Source organism: Pelophylax lessonae, assembly GCF_965119305.1.
Source record: "Pelophylax lessonae genome assembly, chromosome: 6".
Taxonomy (NCBI): Eukaryota; Metazoa; Chordata; class Amphibia; order Anura; family Ranidae; genus Pelophylax; species Pelophylax lessonae.
Window position 1 is genome coordinate 124,441,781 of NC_138773.1, and position 24,609 is coordinate 124,466,389.

General features: G+C 46.8%; 1 protein-coding gene across 1 annotated transcript in view; it reads right to left on the reverse strand.

Moving 5' to 3' along the window:
• Window positions 1-24,609, reverse strand: part of LOC309558183 (BOS complex subunit NOMO3-like) — a 236,509-nt gene that overhangs the window by 192,441 nt on the left and 19,459 nt on the right. The window contains exons 4-6 of the mRNA XM_082261194.1: window positions 13,785-13,885; window positions 9,479-9,585; window positions 7,347-7,419 (exon numbers count right to left, since the gene is read on the reverse strand). Coding sequence (XP_082117320.1) covers window positions 7,347-7,419; window positions 9,479-9,585; window positions 13,785-13,885 — 281 coding nt within the window. The remainder of the gene's footprint in view (window positions 1-7,346; window positions 7,420-9,478; window positions 9,586-13,784; window positions 13,886-24,609) is intronic.

The following is a 24,609-nucleotide window of genomic DNA, read 5'->3' on the forward strand; positions in this document are numbered from 1 at the left end:
ATCCTGACAGGACTGGTGCTTCCTAAAAGATCCACCTGGCCTATAATCCCCAGGAGTGGGCCCACGTTCCCCCCATCAAGGGGATATGGGAGGGTTGCATTTACTCACTATGCCAGGGACCGGGTGGGCTCCACTCCAGACAGGCCACCTCCCACCGGAGTGGGGGGTGCTGCCAGCCGAGAGGTAAGCTGCAACTCAGGGCGTTCCAGGTCATTGCGTCCCAGCAAGGCATCCACTCGCAGGCTCGTCCCCATCCAAAAATAACAGCTTTCTGACCGCCCGCCGCAGAAATACTGCGGCAGGCTGACCCTCCTGCGCGAACCGCCGTAGGTATAAGTCGGTCGCGCGCCTGCAGCTAGGGGGCGCTCCCGCCCCCACTCCGCAGCGGGGGACTCTGATGCACAGGGCAGGCGGCTCCGATTTCTTCTCTCTGGAATGATCACCAAGATCCTGTGATCCTTCTATATAGGATCACAGGTCTCTGATCATTTCACAAGCTCCGCCCCCATACAGTAAGAAACATGACCCTAGGTACATATTTAACCCTTTGATTTAACCCCTTCCCTGCCAATGGCATTATTACAGTAACAGTGCATATTTTTAGCACTGATTACTGTAGTAAGGTCACTGGTACCCCCAAAAGTGTCATAAATGTCAGTTAGGAGTCCGATCTGTCGGCCGCAATGTCGCAGTCCATCCAAAAAAAAAATAAATAAAAAATGACAAATCTTTTACCGTAGTTAGTAGACGTGATAACTTTTGCGAAAACCAATCAAAATACGCTTATTGCGATTTTTTTACCAAAAATATGTAGCAGACAACAAATTGGCCTAATGTAAAAAATTTTGATTTTTACATTTTTTTTGGGGAATGTTATATAGCAGAATGTGAAAATTATTTTTTTCAGAATTGTCGCTCTATTTTTGTTTATAGCGCATAAAATAAAAATTGCAGAGGTGATCAAATGCCACCAAAAGAAAGCTCTATTTGTGGGGAAAAAAGGACATCAATTTTATTTAGATACAGCGTCGCACGACTGCGCAATTGTCTGTTAAAGTAACGCAGTGCTGAATCGTGAAAAATGGCCTGGTCATTAAGGAGGAAAATCCTTCCAGTCCAGAAGTGGTTAAAAGAAGAAAAAAACTGAGACTTTAGTCCCAGCAGGAAACCTAGGTCCTACTCCTTCACTAGGCAGAAACAAAATTGGTATGCTGGAGCAGGGTGTGTGGGGTTATGCCTATAGGGACAGCCCCCGTAGACGTGGAAAACAGTTTTTTCCTGCCTAGTGCTACTCCTGTAGGGGGCAGCATAACCCAATGATAGAAGAAGCATGGGAGAAATACAGAATTGGAGCCAAATGAGGCAACACCTCTGACTCTTGCAGTCTGCATATAGCTCATCAGCCTTCGGCACCTCTGATGCAGGCAGAACTTCTGTTCCTTCGAAATGGTAAAGTACCTAGATCAGTGGTTCTTAACCTTGTTGGAGGTACTGAACCCCACCAGCTTCATATGCGCATTCACCGAACCCTTCTTAATTGGAAAAATAAAATATGATTTTATGAGTCTAGTCTCGGGAGGGGCACTGCCAGAAAATAAGGTGTTTACAGAACTGAATTAAATGTATCATACAAAGTAAAATGTACAGAGGTCAGTAGGCTGTAGGGCAGCGTACTGAGGTCAGTAGGCTGTAGGGCAGCGTACTGAGGTCAGTAGGCTGTAGGGCAGCGTGCAGTAGTGAGTAGTTTGTAGGGCAGCGTGCAGTGGTCAGTAGTTTATAGGGCAGCGTGCAGTGCTCAGTAGTTTGTAGGGCAGCGTGCAGTGCTCAGTAGTTTGTAGGGCAGCGTGCAGTGCTCAGTAGTTTGTAGGGTAGCGTGCAGTGCTCAGTAGTTTGTAGGGCAGTGTAGCGAGGTCAGTAGCATGTAGGGCAGTGTATAGGGGTGAGTAGCTTTTAGGGCGGTGTAGAAAGGTCAGTAGGATGTAGGGCAGTGTACAGAGGCCAGTAGCATGTAGGGCAGTGTATACGGGTCAGTTGATTGTAGGGAAGGATAGAGTGGTCAGTAGGCTGTAGGACGGTGTACAGAGAATAGGGCAGAGGACAGGAGTTGACAGGACAGAGGATAGGACAGTGTACAGGGATCAGTAAAGCCACACACCAGGGGGCTGGGAGGGCACACACCAGGGGAGGGTCAGGAGGACGCATACACTGTGGGGGAGGGTAGTGAGGGCACACACCAGTGGAGAGTCAGGAGGCCCCACACTGGGTGTCAGGAGAGCACACATCAGTGGTTGGGAGGGCACACACTGGGGGAGCCAGGAGGGCACACACGGGGGGGGGGGGGGGTTGGTATAGGCATACCATGGGGTATCAGGAGGGCACACACTGGGGTGGGGGGTTGGGAGGGCATACCATGGGGTGTCAGGAGGGCACACACTGGGGTGGGGGGTTGGGAGGGCATACCATGGGGTGTCAGGAGGGCACACACTGGGGAGGGGGGTTGGGAGGGCATACCATGGGGTATCAGGAGGGCACACACTGGGGGGGTTGGGAGGACATACCATGGGGTGTCAAGAGGGAACACACTGGGGGGAGGTGTTGGGAGGGCATACCATGGGGTGTCAGGAGGACACACACTGGGGGGGAGGTGTTGGGAGGGCATACCACGGGGTATCAGGAGGGCACACACCAGGGGGCATTCACAATGCTTATTGAGCTAAATGAAAAGGACATGCATTTCCATTTGTCAGCTAACAGCACCTCTATGCTAAGCTGCAGTAACTCAGCAGACTTAGCATAGAGGTGCTTGCAAACAAATCCACCATGTACAGCTAGCTGAGCCTACCTCCAGGAACATTCACTAGGCTCCCTCTGCTTAGCTGCTCACACTTCCCTCTTCCAGGCGGGCGCAATCTCCGTGGTCAGGTACATCCCCATCCCGCCCACTCAAGCAGCAAGCAGCCTGCAGGAGATAGGCTGGAAACCTGCTGGGGGAGGTACAGGGGGCAGAGCGTCAAGTGTCTATGTGTAATAGCTGTGAGTCGTCCCGACCGCAGCTCTGATTTCCCGGGGAAGGGGGTTGGCCTCACAATCAGTAATATTTTCTCTCGGGGGGGGGGGGAGCAATTGCCCTGTTGCCCTCCCGCCGAACCCCTGAGACTGACTCACCGAACCCCTGGGGTTCGATCAAACCCAGGTTAAGAACCACCGACCTAGATGGAGGTGTCCAAACCATGAGACTTGACCAAAGAGGGCTGTAGAAGGAACCGCTTGATCTGGTAATCTAGAATGCAGCCCCAGAGACAATGATTCTCTAATGAGAGGAACCCCCCCCCCCCCAAAAAAGATGGGGGGAAAAAGTCTTGTGAAGCATCTGAATGAGGATCTGAGTGATCAGGCCAGAAACTACCTGATCATTAAAGGCAGATACACAGGTCTGTTCAAGAACTAGACCCACAGGAACAAAGTAAGGGACTGAGGTGGACCAAGAGGAGATGGGAGAAAGGGATGTGCCTCTGCAAAGAAGGTCCCAGATGACTAGACAGGTCAAGGGGTCCCTCTGGAGAAAGCATGGAATGAAATTTGATGACCTTACATGCCCTAAGGAAATAGGATATATCAGAAAGAGGGTAGTAGCCTGGATGGGGCAAAGCTTTGGAGGTCGAACGGATACAGAAATTAGAGCCAGAGCTTTGAGGTTTAGGAGACCCTGAGAGAGCAGGGAAAGGTCTGTTATAATCTGTGCAGTGACACAGGAGGAAAAATAGTTAGTGGCTGAACAGAGGGTCAAAGGGGAAGCACTTTGCAACTTAAAGCTAAAAGGGCAAATTACTCAACAGACCAGCAAGGGTTATCAACCACCCCCACATGGAAAAATGGGGGCGCACCTTCATGCTGAATCCTTCTCAGGGGGCTTAGCAGCTTTCTTGCTTTCAGTGTTTAGTTTATTTGGACTGCTTATACTGAGAGGTGTATGCTCTACACTCTTGGGATATCCCTGATGACGACATCAAGGGTAGGTCTGAAGAAACACCATTCCTCAAAGACCAAGCAAGTTAGGTGCTCCTTGCATGAAGCATCTGCCTCTCAGCACATTAATCAGAGTGCTCTTCTCATCTGTATATACAACATGCCTGTACAGGGCAAATGTTTAAAGTTGAACTCCAAATTTTTCACTAGAACTGAATGGAATGATCAATCCCAGCATAGATTGTACCTCTGTATTATGTTGCTCTGTTGTCTGCAGATTCTGATAATCTGGGTTTAGTTGTGGCTTTGTATCACGACACGCTGTATATCCTGCGGATAGACCCTGTCCCTTCCACAGCTCCTTCCTGCAGCAGCTAGAGTCTAACACTCCCCTTTGTAGTCTTTCAGACTCTGCAAATGATGTAACTTCCTTCACAGTTCTGATAATGGGTGGGATGGAATACATCCTAATAAGCATTCAATCCCGCCCAGTCACCCCTACAGGAAGAGTCCAAGCCTCCCAAGTCCCACCTCACAGCATTATTAAAGAAGGAAAGCCCTTCATACACAGCCTTTTCTGAAAGCTAGCTGTGCTGGGCAGGATTGAATGATTACTATTAGAATTCAATCCTGCCCAGGTAAATATGCTGACCAGTGTAAACAGGGAGAGTCCCAATCCTCAGATCTCACCCTCCCAGAGCCCTGCTCTCTGAAGTGATTCATTTACATATGAAAGAAACCCTTTCATAATAACCTCCCAAAGCATTTCCTCTGTAGTATTGCAGTAAGCCATTCTTCTTTGGCATGCTGCAAGGCAGGAATTACACATTTCACCACCGACAGGCACAGAAACACCCACAGTAACCCTGGGACACGCCCACGTCAACTCCCAGTGACTCCATGGCCCTGAAGCTACAGAGGCTCAAAGTATCATGGGACATGTGTCAGGAAGGAAACAGGAAGTCAGAACTTGGAAATACAGTTACAAGGAGTGATATCCGAGTCATAGAAAGCTACTTTACACAGCTAAAGGAGGTAAGTTACACAAAAATTGACAGTGGGGTTGAGATTCATTTACATGCACAATGCATCTGTTTTGGGGAGGAAAAGCTGGAGTTCTTCTTTAAGTGCTTATAACAAGCCATTTTCCTGCTCCCCACGCTCTAGAAGGAAGGAGTTTACTGTGGATTTAACCCACTCTGACACAGTTTGTCATGTCAAGCCATAATAGGGAGAAGGAGAAGGGTAGTGCCCATCAATGAAAACTGGATGTTAAGGAGGAATTCCAACTGATAGTCAATAGAACATTTAAACTTAGAGAACACCCTGCTTAACTAGTGGTTTGACTGTTGGGGTGGGTCACTGGCAGATGCACAGTAATAATAGACCAACATTTAATAAAATTCCCTCTTAAAGGAACAGGCGCAAGGCACAGTCATGTGCAGTCTAGGACTATTCATTGTAATTTCAGTTCACATTGAGGAAAACCTTGAATAGCAAGTGTAATGAAAAGGTAGGGGATTTAAAAAAGACCCTAGGCTGGACAAAGCAGTGAGATCTTCCAGATGCAAAATAGTATGTACTGCATCAAGAAGGTCGGAAACTGTCTCTTAAGTCTGAGATAATGAGATGAGACTCCTGTTCCTCAAAAAAATCAGAGAGATTGTGGGGATAAGGAGTGCGAGACAGAGATGGACAGGTGGTCTTTTCCAGGGCCACAAGAAGATCAGAGATTCATTGTGTGGAAGAAGGTGAGGCATGCACATAGAGCTGCAGGCAGCTCCCGCAGGAATTGGGTGCATTTAGCCACAAAACGTCTAAAAGGTGTCCAGTTATGCAAATACCAAGGTAGCCTCTAGTGGTTAATCCTACTGCCAGAGTCTTCAGAGACAAGGCAAGCACTGTGGCAATGCCTACAGCCCTGGAGCAGGAAAGCACTGCACAGCTAACTTGCTACCTGAACAGGGACTGGAAACCTCATAAAGCTGAACCCAGTGGTTGAAGTTTACGTTCAGGCTAGTCCAGGAATAGCACTCCAAAGCTTGAAAAATTAAAGGATGATTGGATAGCTCCGACAAAGACTAGCTCAAGCAATAATAGCAAGCAACCAAGGAATTTTAATTGAACAAACACTTGCACTTGAAAAAAAAAAAGCTAATATTAAGGCTTTGCAGCAGACCTAAAGAAAAGACATCCATCCTTTTAGGACACTAGAAAAAACAATAAAAAAGGTAGAGTAGGGGGGTTATCTAGAGCTTGCCTATAGATTTTTAGTTTGCTATTTCAAATCCTTCTGTAGGCAGCAGTATAACCAAATAGTAAATTACTTCCTGTGTCACTTAATGGACAAGGAAAAAGAAAAAAAAAGAAAAAAAAATCATAACTTAACCTATGCCCTTAGTTTTTGACTTGGGACATCCTTTAACCCTGTTTATCTGATTGGGTGTCAGACAGAGCAGTAAACAAGCATAAATCTCCCACTCCCTTTCCATTTGACAAGTATCAAACTGAGGGGAAAACTGATGGCCCATCTTATTTCTTGAGGCCCGAAAATGCCAAGGCAGTACTAAATTCCCCTAAATTACCCCCATTTTGTAAAGTAGACAGTCTAATGCATTTAGTAAGAAGCATGGCAATTTGGAAAATTAAGAAATTAGTTTTTTTTCCACTTTCTTTTTTAAGCATATGATCGCCAGTGCAGTATAGCATCATCATACGTATGGTGTGGTGATGACCAGGTATGCTGACTGGTGACCATATGTAGAAAGAAAATTAAAATAATTTGTATTTAGTTTTTTACATCCTTTCACCAGAGTGGCTCACTGTTACCATAGTGTGTGTGTGTGTGTGTGTGTGTGTGTGTGTGTGTGTGTGTGTGTGTGTGTGTGTGTGTGTGTGTGTGTGTGTGTGTGTGGGGGGGGGGGGGGGGGGGGGGTGCAGGGGGGGGGGATTAAGCATTAGTTTTAGCTTTCATGAATGGGTTAACCATTCATGTACAATGTGCTTTTGGTTGTGATTGGCTACAGTTAATCACATGGTGCAGATAGCCAGGTACCATGTGCTTTTGGCCAATCAAAACAGTAAGCAAGCTGTTTATGAATGGAAAGTCATTAGTGACAGATTGTTCAATTGGTATCATGTGATCGCTACGACCAATCATAGCGATTACGATACCCAGTTACCCGTAATTCCACACACAGGAGGGGCGTGCTGTGCACTCCTAACCCGGAGCTGGTACAATGACATACATGTACGTGCCACCCCACCATAGTATAATTACTGTGGCGGGTCGGCAAGTGGATAAGCAATAACTTAACTTTTTTTTCTCAAAATAAACACCTCTTAAAGTTCTTGTCACAGTTGGATAAAAATTAATTTACCTCTTTTAAAGTCCAAGTGGGATGTGATGCAACAATTTCATATTCTCCCGGAAGAACTTTAGTAAAGGAATACCTAAAAAAACAAACAGAAAGAAAAGAAGACATTAAACAAGAAACAAATAATGTATTAAAGTTGTTCTAAAGGCTTAAGGCTTTGTACCTTAATGCATTTTCTGCAGTAAAGTAAAATTCCTACTGTGCCACAGGATCACCCCAACCCCCCTCTATATGCTTACCTGAGCCCAATCTCGAACCAGCGTTGTGCATCAGCTCTCTCCCTTATCACTGGGCAGATTGATAGCAACAGAAGCCACTGACTCCCGCTGCTGTCAATCAAATCCTAGGACGATTGAGCAGGGGGCAGAATCGAGTGCTGGGGGGGGACCCCAGAAGGAGGAGGATCAGGGCTGTTCTGTGCAAAATTATTGCACACAGCAGGTAAGTATAACATGTTTATTATTTTAATAAAAAAAAGAAATAATGAAGCTTTACCATAATCATCATCTATTCACTATAGACACATCATAAAGTGTTTACCTAGATCTCATGCCCTCCCACCCCTTTTCTTATTTCTCTTCTCTCCCATCTTGTGTCTTGTCATTAGCCCCTCTTTAAGCAGGGGCTACACCCTCTCGGCTTCTCTAAGGGTTCATTTTCTTGAAGAACACTTCTGTTTTGAGAATGGTTACATGTTTGACATTAAAGACAGATTATTTATTGGCCTCTTTTTAAAACGGGGAACCGGCATCTCGAGTCTCTCCGGTTTACTTTGGCTGAGATCGGACTGTCAGCTATCCACAACTTGTTCACCGCTCTAAGGGACACCTCTGCAGGACTTATGCTGTGCTAATCCATCTGCTTTTTACATGTGAGTGAAATTGCTTGTTTTAATAAAACACACAGTACTTGCATACTTCACTAGGATAGGTCCCTTTTTTTGTTATGGTTTCTGACACCACCGGTGGTTAAGCGGTACCTTCCCCAGCGTGACAGCTTATGAGGGTCTCTGTATCAGTGTACTTCGGGAAGTGTGGAAATCGATGAGGATCATACAATAAATACACCTGGAGAGTAATCTGGCTTAATGAGAAGGGACACCACTTATGCTGTGGACAACCACGCCCGGGGCTTACTTGTATTGGAGCAGGTGTAGATCTCTGTTATGGGGATCTACACTTTCTGGTAAGCGGCCACACTTTTGGGTGATCAGGGGAGGCTTCTCTTTGTCCTGCAGGGTTATCCAATGAGTATACATCTATGGGACTCATTTCCTGAGGGATTCACTGTTTGGGATCACTGTTTATTCACATCTGGGGGGGGGGGGGGAATTATATCTATGAATGTGAATATATCTGTATGTGGTTTAAAAGTGACTTTCTAGATCATTACGGACTATTTTTGTATATTTGGTTTTGAATATTGAGCGCTGCACATCTGGTCAGGCTCTTTTTAAACAATACGGGGACCCCTGGTTAAAGATTTTTTCTTTATCTCAACCTTAAAATACTGCTCTGGATCTCACCCCAACCTAATATCTTTGTTAAAACGGGGATGAGTTATGTATAGTCTTTGAATATCTCTAGCCCTGCAAGTCAACTTCTCTATCTCTTTGGCAGAGAGAAGGTACCTTAAAGTGGTATTAATCCCAGGACCCTGCATTCACGCTATCTGGTCTCCCACAGTACACAGAACAAGGAAATGCAATTCTAGGAAATATAGGTTCCACACTGAGTATACGAAGCATGCTTTACTGCATTTACAGACTGATTTCACTTTTGTGGGTTTACTAACATTTTGTTATTGCTTCTTGCACTTCGCATTTTTTCTATGACTACTTGACTGTGAAGCTTATTGATGCGTTTATTTTTCATTACGTTTTCAATATAAACATTGTGAAAGAAATGGTTTACCTAGATCTATGAATATAATAATGTCTCTGTAGATGTCCTTCAAGAGTTTTATACAAAAAAACATGTGACAACTATGTACTATTAAAAGCAAAATAGAAAAAGTTGTACTTCTACATTTCAAATAATTTTGTGCATAAAGGTTTACCAAGTTACAGCTCTTGGAATAAATCGGTTGTGAAAAATTGAATATGTATTTTGTGTTCATGCATTTCAAAAACTTACTTTCCCCCTTGTTGAGTGGTGGTTGTCTGTAGGTTTACTCCACTGCCTGCTCTTCTCAAAGAAACCTGCACTCCAACTGGACCCAAGTCCTGGTTTCTGCTGAGAACCTGCAATGTGAATTTTTAAAACTATAAATAATATTAAATGTTAGATTAAAACGTGTATGAATGTATATTATACAGCACTCATCACAAACATTGCATTAATTAGAACAATTGCTCCATGCATCTTTTCTCTGCACATTGCTGGGCTATAAACTGATCTGTGTTTAACATTCAAGAACCGTTTTCCAAAAATGAGAACATTTGTGGAGATTTGCCATGAAAACAGACTTGATAGAAGAGGGAAAAGTAAAACCTTTAGGCTGCATTCACATGTCAGCGTATGATCGCGGGCAGAACCGCCGCGGTTCCGCCCGCGATTCGGAGATTTATTGCAAATCGCGGGACGCCTAGCGTTGCCCGTTGATTTGCAATAGCCCCCCAAACGCCGAGCGATGTTGCCGCGATTTACGCCCGCCGAATCGCGGCAACATCGCGCAAACAAAATCGCGGGACGCAATACGCTCCAAAGAAGCTCTTGTACTTTTTTGGAGCGTATAGCGTCCCGCGATTTTGTTTGCGCGATGTTGCCGTGATTCGGCGGGCGTAAATCGCGGCAACATCGCTCGGCGTTTGGGGGGCTATTGCAAATCAACGGGCAACGGCAGGCGTCCCGCGATTTGCAATAAATCTCCGAATCGCGGGCGGAACCGCGGCGGTTCTGCCCGCGATCATACGCTGACATGTGACTGCAGCCTTAGGGCCCATTCACACACAGCAAGTAACCTGTGTTTTTTTGTATTGCATCAATGCAGGTCACACTGTAGTGCAGCCAAAAGATGGGATTAGCTGCGGTTAACTGCAGACATGTACCATTTTACTGCAGCATATACAAAAACACCAAATATCACCGCGGCACATTGTGTAGCTGTTAAGAGACATGAAGTATCACTTCGTGACACTTTAAATAAAGCCTAAAAAAGTAACAGTGCGGTGCGCTGAAAAACGCATCACACTACAGCCTCACTGCCCCTGAACTGACAGCAACTCACATGCTAAATCTGAGCGTTTTAGCATGCAGTGCTAAGTAAATAAGCTGTGTATTTGTAAATGCTTTGGTGTCCACAATGAGGAAGTTAAAAAACGTCCTTCAATTCATGCCTGCTTATGAGGGGCAGAGCAATAGCAATAAAAATCTAAAATACCTTTAAATACTTGCTTCCTAGTGAATTCATTTCCTTCACATCTTAGTGGTAAGAAATTTAAACACTGGGTTTCTAATAACTCAAAAAAAACAAAAAAAAACCTTTAACCCAAGTACTCTATGTGCAGATGCGGCAGTTACAGCATACCAACACACAATACCAGAGGCTGTGATGTATATTTACCCCAAAACATTTCTTTTTTAGGTAATATCAGCGGAATAATTCACCTCTGGCTTCATCTAATATTTATGAACCCCATCCAGCAAAGAGATCTCCGAAAATTAGTTACAATCTGCTGCTGCCACTCCGAAAGAGATTCAACCCTGATGGTTATTGTTCCTTTCTTTGTTGAGAATGAGGAGCAACAAGATGTCAGACAAGAATAAATGTGGTAAAAGTAGCATCACCAAGAGGATACAAGAAGCTAGTAGCCAATATAACCAAGGCAGAGGCCCAATAGTAACTGAAATATCAAATTTGATTATACCTAGCCATAAACCAAACTCCCAAAATCCCCCAACCTTCTTGTGACAGTGCTAGGGCCTTGCCATTGGCCACTGAGGCTTAAAAGACTGTGTTGCGCTCCCCAATACCAAAAAACAAAAAAAAAAAAAAAGAACACAACATATTTTGACTGAGCAGTGGCAGGGACGGGAGTATGCTAAACGTAGATTTGAAGTGGTTGTAAACCTCAGACTTGGAATATGAGCAAAGCATATCAACCTATAGTGTGTACTTGTCTCAATCAAGAGCACTAAGGCTAAGTTCACATTGGAATTAAAAGCAGGCGTTTAACGCTCCTCAAATGCCCATATACACAATACTATGGACAGCACACCGTGCTGTTCACATTATCAAAACTTGAAGAGTCAGCATCCCATTGCTTCAAAATTGAAGCCTCATGTCGAGTCTGGAGGAGTTTGAAGCCTTTCAACACCTCTCATTCAAGTCTATAGTAACGCTTTGCAAACGCACTGGCAGGCATTTGCGTCAAGTTAAGATTAGTTTAAAAAAAAAAAAAATGCAGGAGGAATATAATGTCCCACAATGCCTTGTAATGATAGAGGAGAGCATAGAGTGTATGGCAGTTACTTCCTTCTATGCACTTCCTGTTTGTGCTGCTTGAAGATGGCTGACAACTTCTGAGGGTAGGTGCATGATACAAGGCATGAAAGTGCCCTTTAGAATATCTCTAAGAGACAATTGGATATACCCAATAGCGCCTGGATGCCTAGCTCTTCCTCTGTTCAGCCAACTGCTCATACATCAGCATCATCTGCAGGAGGCCAAACATGAGATAAAGAATAGTAAAGGAATCCATGCTGTGGCCTTCCCTGCAAATGGAGTATGCACAAGAAACAGTCACCATGACAAGCCACACCTCAAATTGTTTATTTCCAGTAATGCCACTTCCCTTAAAAAAAAAAAAAAAAATGATATTATATATATATATATATTAGGGATGCACCGAAATGAAATTCTTGGCCGAAGCCGAAGAATAATGAAATGTTTGGCCGAAGGCCGAATACAGAACGCGGTGTTTCGCATTTTTTCCATTTATTTTGCCAATTTTTTGTCCTCTCTCTTGTCCTCTCATGTCTCTCTCCCTCTCATGTCTCTCTCTCTCCCTAAATGTTACTGTAGGGAATGGGATTCAGTGCACACTGCAGCCTTGTACCATAGGGTTAATGTTAGTGACACTGTAGGGATTGGGAAGGATGCTGGGAATGGAAATCAGGAAGCATGCAGGCAGCCTTGTAAATTTTAATTGCAGATACAGGGAACTGGGCAGGTCAGGGTTAATGTGGTAACATCAATTACTCAGTGACAGTCAGTCAGTGTCAGTGTGGACTCGATCAGATTATACAGTGACAGACAGTCTCTCATAGTGGTGGTAGTAGGAGGCTGGAGGTGGACTAGTAGGAGGCTGGAAAGGAGCACAGCCACATACATACATTACTCACTCGTGCACTGCAGCCCGCCCCACACATTCAGTGAGTCTTACTCTCCTCCCTAGTTTTTTTCAATGGCACATTCAGGAAGCCAATCACGCCGTGAGTAGCTGCACAGCGGAACCAATCAGGTGTGCAGGCACGCGTGATTGGTTCGCTGTGCAGCTAATCACGGCATGATTGGCTTCCTGAATGTGCCATTGAAAAAACTAGGGAGGAGAGTAAGACTCACTGAATGTGTGGGGCGGGCTGCAGTGCACGAGTAATGGATGTATGCTCACCGCTGAAGTGTCCCGGCTTCACGGAAGTCTGTGAGTCCTCCTCCCGAGTCCCTTCCCCCTGTAAATATCGTGACCTCGGCGATATGAATATCGCCTACGGCCACAGAACGATAGTCGATATATCGACTATCGTTCAGCCCTATTGTTCGGCACAAAATTATTCGGCCTTTTGACTTATTCGGCCGAATACCGAAAGTGCCATTTTTTCTATTTTCGGCCGAATAATGTTCGGCCGCCGAATATTCGGTGCATCCCTAATATATATATATATATATATATTATATATATATATATATATATATATAATATAGTGTTTTGTGGAGTCGTTTTAAAGTGCATTAACACACATTAAAAACGGTCCATAAGGCATATTTGGGGAGCGTTTTAAAGAGTCATTAACGCTTGTAAAACACCAGTCTAACGCCCATACTAAAGTGCTTAACACCAGTCTAACGCCCATACTAAAGCACATTAACACTACAGAAACATCTGTTAAAAGTTGTAAATTTAGTCAAGTGTGAGCAAGCCCCAAGTGGAATATCTGTCTGCTGCTTTGTTCCTCAGCTATCAGCATTAATCACTTCTGATGACTTTTCCTGACACCGAGAGAAAAATGGTGACAGGGGAGGGACCTCCAGCAGATCGACAGCCTCAGCTCTGTTCCTGTGAGCTGTGTGGAGGGGGGATTGGGGGTGTCTTCCCTCAAATCCGCTCTCAGAGTTCTCCTCACTAAGCTCTGCAGAGTGTAACCAGGTCTCAACCCACTTTTATTTTTAAATAGGGTTTGCATTAAAATAAATAGAAAAAAAAATACTCAGATGTCATACCTTTCCATTCACTGAAAACCCGGTGAAAACAAAATTAACATCTTCCCCTTTTGTACAAATGTCATTCACTCCATCCACATGGAGGGAAACACTGGTCGGCTCTGAAGTGAAGAAATAAGTTACTGATGAAGGTGAGGCCAATACTTTGTAAAAAAGCAAAAACATTAGACGAATAAAACTTATCAACCTAAGCAAGAATAAACATTTGCATAGTAAGAAATATCTTTCTACCTCGTGTGTACAGACTGTCTGCCATACTATTTTCCTCTGATAATAAATGTGATAGTCCTTTAACACACACTCTTCATCAAAAGCAGAAAGACTTGAAAGTAAAGGTTGTTGTAGAAGCATAAGTATACTACCCTTCCCTTCACTCCCGTGCTACTTTTTGTCAAGACATACTTGGTGCTTCCAGATATAGGGGATAATGCGATTGCCTCCCCTTCCTCCCACATTGCACCACTGGTACTTGGCAATTGGTCACTCAGGCATTAGAGTCTTCACTCGGTGGTAGGAAAAGGGTCCTCAGCCTTCCATAATCTTCATCCTAAATACTAGGTGGCAGTCACATGCCTCTCCATACCCACAATGACTAGATATTTACCAAGAGCTCGGACAGAGCAGAAGAGGAGTGAAGTTCAGGTAATCAGGCAAGGGATGTCTCTTACAAGAGAACCCATCCCTTTGCTTTGAATTGGCAAAGTGACAGATTCTCCTTCACTTATCTTCCATAATGATCACGTATATCTACAATTGCTGCAAAAGACCCCAAAAAAATATCTGGTATTTCCAGCTAGGAGAAAAAATATGTCTCCCCCAAAATCAATATGCATCATTGGGTGCTTAATCAACCAATCATCAGGTTTCTGCTTTAGCACATGGAAGCAGGAAGGAGCATGCTCAGCCCAATACAGGTTTCGACTTTTAGGCTTAATGTACACTAGCCTTCTCAGGCAGCTACTAAAATTGAGTTTAGGAGCTTTTGGCGTTTTATTGTCAACACTCCTAAACTCAACTCCATAAAAGCCTATGTGCCCATGGACATATAGGGTTTTAGCAGAGTTTAGGTGAACTGCAAACTTTTGCTCCTGAATGTGGAAGAATCACATGCAGGACAGGAACATTTTGGCTCCTTTCACACGGCCGCTCCGTGTGAAAGGTCCGCTGCGGGACTTTTTTTTCTTTTTTTCCACGGAGCGGATGACATTTCTGTCATCCGCTCCGTGTGCCCGCATATCATCCCATCCGTTTGCGGATGATATGCGGACCTAATGTAAGTATATGGCACTGCGGATGTCAGCGGATGACACCGCTGACATCCGATTTTCCTTCCTTTCGTTTTTTACACGGATGGAAAAATGGGGTTCTGTTCTGTTCCAATAAACGGAACAGAACTGAAAGGAGGAAAATCGGATGTCAGCGGATGGTATTCCGCTGACATCCGCAGTGCCATTCACTTACATTGATGTCCGCAAATCATCCGCAAAAAAATAGGATGATTTGCGGACACACGGAAAGCAGCGGAGCGGCCGTGTGAAAGGACCCTTTAACTGCCGGGAGTGGGAAAATGCAAATCGCACTAACATCGCAGTTTGCTTTTTTGCCGGGTTTTGTGTTTTCCCGCAGCAAGGGTAGGCTAGTGTACATGTAGCTCCATGCACACTAGCGTTTTCTAAGCTGCTAGAAGCTGTTATTAACATTTTATTTTCTGCTCCTGGAACCTAAATAGTGTTAATCCTATGTGTCCATGCACACAACTTTAGGCTATTAGCGTTTTTTTAAATTCAGCATCTAGGAGCAGAAAAAAAAAAAATTGCTTCAGCAGCGTTTGTGACCATTTTGCCAGCAGGGAAAAAAAAAAAAATTTGAAACGTTACTAACCGCTTTTTTGATTTTTTTCGAGCAGTTTTTGTTTTTCCTTCATGTACTGTAAAAAAATGCTAGTGCTCCTAAGAGGCGGCACAAACGCCTTTTTCATCCAGTGTTTTTTTGAGCTTATAAAAAAACGCTAGTGTGCATGGAGCCTTAAACTCCTGTACAAAACTGCTCTATATGAGCGTTTTTCTTTTTTTTCTGCTAAGGGAACTAGACTGTCATAGGGATTTTTGGGTACAATCCCAATGGTGGATTGAGGCAACATGGGAATTTAGCTGCATAGTATCTAATTCAAGGCCTATGTCAGGGTCTACAGTATTTATAGTGGAGAGTGAATACTGCTTTCTACTTTACAATACACCACAGTTTCTCCTCCACCTTGACCTTACACTTAACAAGTCAGTCATAAAACACAGAGTGAGATGTGGAGCCTGTTGTGTCCTTTGGAGTATTTTTTTTTAATTACACCTCAGAAGACATTGCCAGGATTTTTTTAAGCCTTTAATTTAAAAGCAAACAGTTAGGAACTGGTGGAACAGGACACTGCAGTTCCATCTGAACTGAAAGGAGGCCGGCAGGTGGTGCTGTGGAGCAGAGCGCGCGGGATCAGTGTCTGTGTGCGAGTGAGAGGAGCGGGGTGTGACAGACCGGGTGTGTGAGTCCCCCCCACCCCCCTCAGAGGAGCGGCGGCGTCCGGGCGAGAACCCCCCCCCCCAGAAAGGAAACGGGCGGTGAGCGGAACGGTAACCCCCCCCCCCTTTCCATTGTTGCGGCGGCGGCGGCGTCCGGTGCTAAGAGGCCCCCCCCCCACCGAGGTAAGAGCGGGCGGCGGTAACCCCCCCCCTTGTAAGAGCGGGCGGCGAGCGGTGCGGTAACCCCCCCCCCCCCCTGTTGAGGGCGGCGTACAGTAACTGTCCCTTGCGGCGAGCGGTGCGGGAACCCCCCCCCCCCCTCAGAGAGGAGCAGAGGAGACTAGCTGGCCGGGAAGTGACCGAGGGAAGCGGGGTGCTGAGAGGAGACTGACCGACTGAGGGAGGAATCACAGCCAGGAACTGCTAGTGACAGGCTTAAAAGGGACACACACTAGGTAAGTAAGACTGGTGACTGAGATTGAACAGTGACTGAGGGTGTAGTGTAGTACCTGAGTGTCTGGGAGTACCTGTTGCTACCTGAGTGTTCTGGGAGTGGTGCGACTGGCCGGGCTGTGCGACTGAGAGCTGTGCGTCTGACCGGGCTGTGCGACTGTTGTGCGTCTGACCGGGCTGTGCGACTGTTGTGCGTCTGACCGGGCTGTGCGACTGAGTGTTGTGCATCTGACCAGGCTGTGCGACTGAGTGTTGTGCATCTGACCAGGCTGTGCGACTGAGTGTTGTGCGTCTGACGGGGCTGTGCGACTGAGTGTTGTGCGTCTGACGGGGCTGTGCGACTGAGTGTTGTGCGTCTGACCAGGCCGTGCAACTCAGTGTTGTGCGTCTGACCGGGCTGTGCAACTCAGTGTTGTGCGTCTGACCGGGCTGTGCAACTCAGTGTTGTGCGTCTGACCGGGCTGTGTAACTCAGTGTTGTGCGTCTGACCGGGCTGTGCGACTGAGAGTGTTGTGCGTCTGACAGGGCTGTGCGACTGAGAGTGTTGTGCGTCTGACCGGGCTGTGCGACTGAGAGTGTTGTGCGTCTGACCGGGCTGTGCGACTGAGAGTGTTGTGCGTCTGACCGGGCTGTGCGACTGAGTGTTGTGCGTCTGACCGGGCTGTGCGACTGAGTGTTGTGCGTCTGACCGGGCTGTGCGACTGAGAGTGTTGTGCGTCTGACAGGGCTGTGCGACTGAGAGTGTTGTGCGTCTGACAGGGCTGTGCGACTGAGAGTGTTGTGCGTCTGACCGGGCTGTGCGACTGAGAGTGTTGTGCGTCTGACCAGGCTGTGCGACTGAGAGTGTTGTGCGTCTGACCGGGCTGTGCGACTGAGAGTGTTGTGCGTCTGACCAGGCTGTGCGACTGAGAGTGTTGTGCGTCTGACCGGGCTGTGCGACCCAGTGTTGTGCGTCTGACCGGGCTGTGCGACCCAGTGTTGTGCGTCTGACCGGGCTGTGTGACCCAGTGTTGTGCGTCTGACCGGGCTGTGTGACCCAGTGTTGTGCGTCTGACCAGGCTGCGTGAATGAGAGTGTTGTGCGTCTGACCGGGCTGTGCGACTGAGAGTGTTGTGCGTCTGACCAGGCTGTGCGACTGAGAGTGTTGTGCGTCTGACCGGGCTGTGCGACTCAGTGTTGTGCGTCTGACCGGGCTGTGCGACTTAGTGTTGTGCGTCTGATCGGGCTGTGTGACCCAGTGTTGTGCGTCTGAACGGGCTGTGCGACTGAGAGTGTTGTGCGTCTGACCGGGCTGTGCGACAGAGTGTTGTGCGTCTGACCGGGCTGTGCGACTCAGTGTTGTGCGTCTGACCGGGCTGTGCGACTCAGTGTTGTGCGTCTGACCGGGCTGTGCGACTCAGTGTTGTGCGTCTGACCGGGCTGTGCGACTCAGTGTTGTGCGTCTGACCGGGCTGTGCGACTCAGTGTTGTGCGTCTGACCGGGCTGTGCGACTCAGTGTTGTGCGTCTGACCGGGCTGTGCGACTCAGTGTTGTGCGTCTGACCGGGCTGTGCGACTCAGTGTTGTGCGTCTGACCGGGCTGTGCGACTCAGTGTTGTGCGTCTGACCGGGCTGTGCGACTCAGTGTTGTGCGACTCAGTGTTGTGCGTCTGACCGGGCTGTGCGACTCAGTGTTGTGCGTCTGACCGGGCTGTGCGACTCAGTGTTGTGCGTCTGACCGGGCTGTGCGACTCAGTGTTGTGCGTCTGACCGGGTGGTGCGACTGGGAGTGTTGTGCGACTGACTGGGCTGTGAGATTGTGAGTGTTGTGCAACTGAGCGTCAAGTGAGTGAAGCGGAATACCACAGGGTGAGAAGGTAGCGTTAGGAAGCCAGGAAATAGCCACATAGGATAGACTTAAATCGCTGAATCCCCATTAGATTAGATTAGTAGGTACAATGCCCGGCGGGTGTGGAGATGCGACTCGGTGTACATCTTGTGATATGTATGCGTTCCTCGGACAGGTGATCGAGGGCGAATACAAATGCGCAAAATGTGAGCACGTTGCTTCCCTGGAAGCTCAGGTCCTGAATCTAGGGAAGCAGCTGGCAACACTGAGACGAATGTCCATACCGGAGGAGAGCCAGGATTGTACCAGTCAGGTGCAGGCAGGGGTCTGCACAGAGGTGGGCGGAGTATCGGAGGTGCAGGCATCAGAGCAGAGTAGAGGGGTGACAGTTAGGAGGGGTAGAAGGGAACAAGGCAAGGAGGCTGATCCTGGGCTGGAGCACCCCAACAGATTCGCCCCGTTGAGTGATGTTGGGGAAACCAGTCAGGGACCAGCATTGCTGGAGCAGAGCGACGCCCCTAGCTGCCAGGGGAAGAACTCCTCCAGTGAGGCCGGGAGAAAGGGAAAGGAAAGACAGGTGCTGGTGGTAGGGGACTCAATTATTAGAAGGGCAGACAGTGTAATCTGTGACATAGACTGTGTGCGCCGAACAGTCTGTTGTTTGCCGGGCGCTCGGGTTCGGCACATCGCGGATCGGGTGGACAGATTACTGGGTGGGGCTGGGGAAGACCCAGCTGTCATGGTACACGTGGGTACCAATGACATAGGCAGAGGAAGATGGAGAGTCCTAAACGATTTCAGGGACTTAGGCGCTAAGTTGAGGACTAGGACCTCCAAGGTAGTATTTTCCGAAATACTACCTGTACCTCGAGCCACACCAGAGAGGCAGCGGGAGATTAGGGAAGTTAACGAGTGGCTGAGGAGCTGGTGTAGTAAGGAGGGTTTCGGGTTCCTGGAGAACTGGGCCGACTTCTCAGTCGGTCACCGGCTCTTTGGTAGGGACGGATTGCACCTAAATGGGGTGGGTGCAGCCGTACTGGGTGCGAGGATGGCCGAAAAGTTAGAGGGGCTTTTAAACTAGGGAATAGGGGGGGAGGGTACAGATGTAGAATTAGCCAGTGGAAAGCAAGATTCAGAGGGCAGAAATGGGGGCATTAGCGGTAGGGTGTTCGGAGCTCCTAAACCCAGGGTGGGTACGGGGAAAAATCAAGAGAGCAGCCTAAAAACATCAAATGAGGATAAATGTAACCGATCTAAATTACGAGGCTTGTATACCAATGCCAGAAGCCTGGCCAACAAGATGCGAGAGCTGGAGCTGCTGATGTTTGAGGAGGACTTAGATTTTGTGGGGATAACTGAGACTTGGTTCGACAGCTCTCATGATTGGATGGCGACCATTCAGGGGTATTCCCTTTATCGCAGGGATAGAGAGGGTAAAAAAGGGGGAGGGGTATGTCTGTATATTAAGAACAGTATACAGGTAAATATGAGGGATGATATTAATAATGGAGCTATGGACGAGGCAGAATCCCTATGGGTAGAGCTTCAAAGGGAAGGCACAGTGGGGAAGGTAATATTGGGCGTATGCTATAGGCCCCCCAACCAGAGTGAGGAGGGGGAGGCGGACCTCATGTTACAGATAGGATTGGCAGCAAGGATGGGAAATGTCATTATAATGGGGGACTTTAATTATCCGGATATAGACTGGGCAGAAGGAACCGCGCACTCAGCCAAGGCTAGGCAGTTCCTAAATATTTTGCAGGACAATTTCATGGGTCAGATGGTGAATGCACCGACAAGAAACAATGCGGTACTTGACCTACTGATTACCAACAATGCAGACCTGCTCACGGATATAGAAATACGGGAAAACTTAGGGAGCAGTGACCATAGGTCAATTGGTTTCAGTATTAATTACAGTAATAGGAAACACAAGGGTAATATTAAGACGCTGAATTTCAAAAGAGCCAATTTCCCTAAACTGCGCTCGCTGCTAGAAAATATCAAATGGGATAGAACCCTGGGAACAAAGAACACGGAGGAAAAATGGGAGTGCTTCAAGAGCATACTTAACAAGGGGGTGGGCCAGTGCATTCCACTGGGAAATAAATTTAAAAGAACAAAACTAAACCCTGGGTGGCTAAACTCCAACATAAAAATGTATATTAGAGCTAAAGAAAAGGCCTTCAAAAAATACAAGACTGAGGGGTCAGTGGCAGCATTTAAGCATTATAAAGAGTGTAATAAGAAATGTAAAGATGAAATCAGGGCGGCTAAAATAGAACACGAGAGACATATAGCAGAGGAGAGTAAAAAGAACCCCAAGAAGTTCTTTAAGTATATAAACAGTAAGAAAGCGAGGCCAGAACACATTGGCCCCATAAAAGATGATAAAGGAAAAATGGCCACTGAGGACAGAGAAAAGGCGGAAGTGTTAAATAATTTCTTCTCTTCAGTCTTCACAAAGGAATCGGGGGTCTACACGAACCCAGCTTGTAAGGCCGAACTAAATAATACACCTCAGGAAGTGCCGCCATGGCTAACAGAAGATAGACTTAGAGCTAAACTAGAGAAGCTTTACATAAATAAATCCCCGGGACCGGATGGCTTGCACCCGAGGGTTCTTAAAGAGCTCAGCCAGGTGATTGCCAGACCATTATTCTTGATCTTTAAGGATAGTTTACAGACGGGTATGGTGCCAGCTGATTGGAAAAAAGCCAACGTGGTACCAATATTTAAAAAAGGGCCGAGATATATCCCGGGTAACTATAGGCCGATCAGCCTAACATCTGTAGTCTGCAAAATATTGGAGGGGATGTTAAGGGACCACATACAAGACTTTAGTAATGAAAACGGTATTATAAGTATTAATCAGCACGGATTCATGAAAAATCGTTCGTGCCAAACCAATCTATTAACCTTCTATGATGAAGTGAGCTGCCACCTAGATAAAGGTAAGCCTGTGGATGTGGTGTATCTGGACTTTGCAAAGGCCTTCGACACCGTTCCCCACAAACGCTTACTGTACAAACTAAGGAAGATAGGTATGGACCATAAGGTGAGTACCTGGATAGAGAACTGGCTCCAGGGGAGAGTACAGAGGGTGGTGATTAATGGGGAGTACTCGGATTGGGCGGGTGTGGAAAGTGGGGTCCCCCAGGGTTCTGTCCTGGGACCAATCCTGTTTAATTTATTCATAAATGATCTAGAGGAGGGGATATCTAGTACAATCTCAGTATTTGCGGATGATACTAAATTAGGCATGCCAATATCTTCTATGCAGGATGTGGAAACCTTGCAAGCGGACCTGAACAAAATAACGGGGTGGGCAACTACATGGCAGATGAGATTTAATGTTGAAAAATGTAAAGTAATGCACTTGGGGGCCAGAAACCAGAAAGCAAGCTACTCGCTAGGGGGGGAACCTCTGGGTGAGTCTAGGATGGAAAAGGACTTAGGGGTACTGGTAGACAACAGGCTTGGCAGTGGCATGCAATGCCAGGCCGCAGCAAGCAAAGCCAACAGAATACTGGGATGTATAAAAAAGGGGATTCACTCCAGAAATAAAGAGATTATTCTCCCGCTCTACAAGACTCTGGTCCGGCCACATCTGGAGTATGCTGTCCAGTTCTGGGCACCGGTCCTCAGAAAGGATGTGCTGGAACTGGAGAAAGTCCAGAGAAGGGCAACAAAAATAATTAGGGGAATGGAGGACATCAGCTATGAGGAAAGACTACAAGCCCTGAACTTATTCTCTCTGGAGAAGAGACGATTGAGGGGGGGATATGATATCAATGTACAAATACTGTACTGGCGACCCGAGCATAAGGAACAAACTATTCAGAGAAAGGAGATACAATAAGACACGTAGCCACTCACTAAAACTAGAGGAAAGGCGGTTTAACCTTAAAGTGCGTAAGGGGTTCTTCACTGTAAGAGCGGTAAGGATGTGGAATTCTCTTCCACAAGCAGTCGTATCAGCAGGGAGCATTGATAGTTTCAAAAAACTGTTAGATTGGACACCTTAAAGACCACAACATACAGGGGTATACAATGTACGGCTAAAAGCAAACACACACACACATCATAGGTTGAACTGGATGGACTCATGTCTTTTTTCAACCTCACTAAATATGTAAATGTGCCAGATGGATTTCCCTTGTAATGGCACCAGTAATGGCAAAGTAATGCCATACAGCCGCATTACAATTCAGCCCCGCAGAGGTCCTGCACTGCCAATAACCTATGGATACCAAAACATAAGGTGCTTTGACCCACTAAAAATAAATGCGGGCCTAAATGTGGATGACTACAATCACAAAAGGCACAGATGTGGAAGGCCTCGCAGGGAGCCTTGCCAACCACTAGTCTATGAAAAAAAATAGTTATATCTAAACCAGAAAAAAAATAATAAGTTTATAACAGGTTATAATCCCCTGTGCTCTCTGCCCCTGCTACACTCAGTTATCTCTGGACTACAACCCCCCCCCCCCCAAATATTATGGAGAAAAGAAGTGAGGTTTTATGTGTTACTGCCCTGTGCTCCTGCCCTAGGGTGATAACGATGCTCCTCTGTAAACAGTGTGGAGAATGTTGTCACCCTAGGAGAAGAAGCCAGTGTGTTGGTTGATTATAAAAATGCATTTAAAAAAAAGAAATTGTAAAGGCTGAAGGGTTTTTTTTTTTTTTTCCTAATGCATTCAATGCACAAAGATAAAAAAACCTTCTGTGTGCAGCAGCCTCTCGAATACTTACCTGAGCCCCATTTCGGTCCAGCGATGTGCATATGTGCCTCGAGTCCAGGACTCTCCCTCCTGATTTGGAGACATAGCAGGGGCACCACTGGCTCCCACTGCTGTCAAAGTCAGCCAATCAGGGGGATGGGGGTGGGGTGGGTAAACCGGGGCTCTAAGCTTGCTTGCTGTGGGGGCACTCGACAGGATGGTGAGGCCAAGAGAGCCAGCAAGGGACCCGAGAAGAGGGGGCTCTGGGCTGCTCTATGCAAAACCAACTGCACAGAGCAGGTAAGTATAACATGTTTGTTATTTTTAAAGAAAAAAAAATAAAACAGACTTTAGTGCCGGTGTTCTGTGAGAATTACCTACCCGTGAGAAAAACCTACCCTCGTCACTTCCGGTTTACGGCAGTCTGTGTAACGCGAGCAGTTACATTAAAACGGCTGTGCTGCACTAGGAGTCATCTCCGCTCCTGTCCCGGTCACTTCCCTGATCTCGGCTAATAAATATAAAAGAGGCGGCTGTATGAAAAGATAAATCACGGAGCCGCCAGCCACTTTTATATTTACTAGCCAAGATCAGGGTAGCGACAGGGACAGGAGCGGAGATGACACATAGTGCAGCACAGCTGTTTTATGTCACCGCCGCGTCGGTAGGTTTTTTTCACGGACAACGAGATCAATTCAGACTAGTGCGCATGCGCACTAGTCTGATCCTCAGCTCTTCCATTAGGTCTCCGGGGCTGTGAGCATGCGCACTGCTGCGCTGCTCAGCTGTTCCTGGCAGGAAGTGACGTAGGTAGGTTTTTCTCACGGGGTAGGTAATTCTCACGTTACACCGGTTCACATATGTGCGGCTGCGGAGATCGCATGTAATTCGGAGCGCACTGCTCCTTCATTACATGCGATCTCATGTGCGGTGCGAATTTCAGCCATACACTTTGTATGGCTGAATTCGCACTGCATCCGCACCAAAGACGCACAGGAGGCATTTTTTGAGCCGCATCAAAATCGGATCGCACAGTGGTTCACACTTGTGCGATCCAATTCTGTGCGTACTTGCAGATCGCACTGCGATATGCAATCTAACTGGGGGTGTCGTTAACTTTTAATTGACACCCCCTGCGTATCGCATATGGCAGTGTGAACTGCCAGATGTGCGGATGCGATGCGGGAACGCGATGCATATTCGCAGCGTTCCCGCATCGCACAAGTGTGAACCGAGCCTTAGTATCACTTTAAAGCCTTTGGCTACCCAAAAGTGATAGATCAGTTACAGGTGAAGTCTGGCGGGCTGAGCAA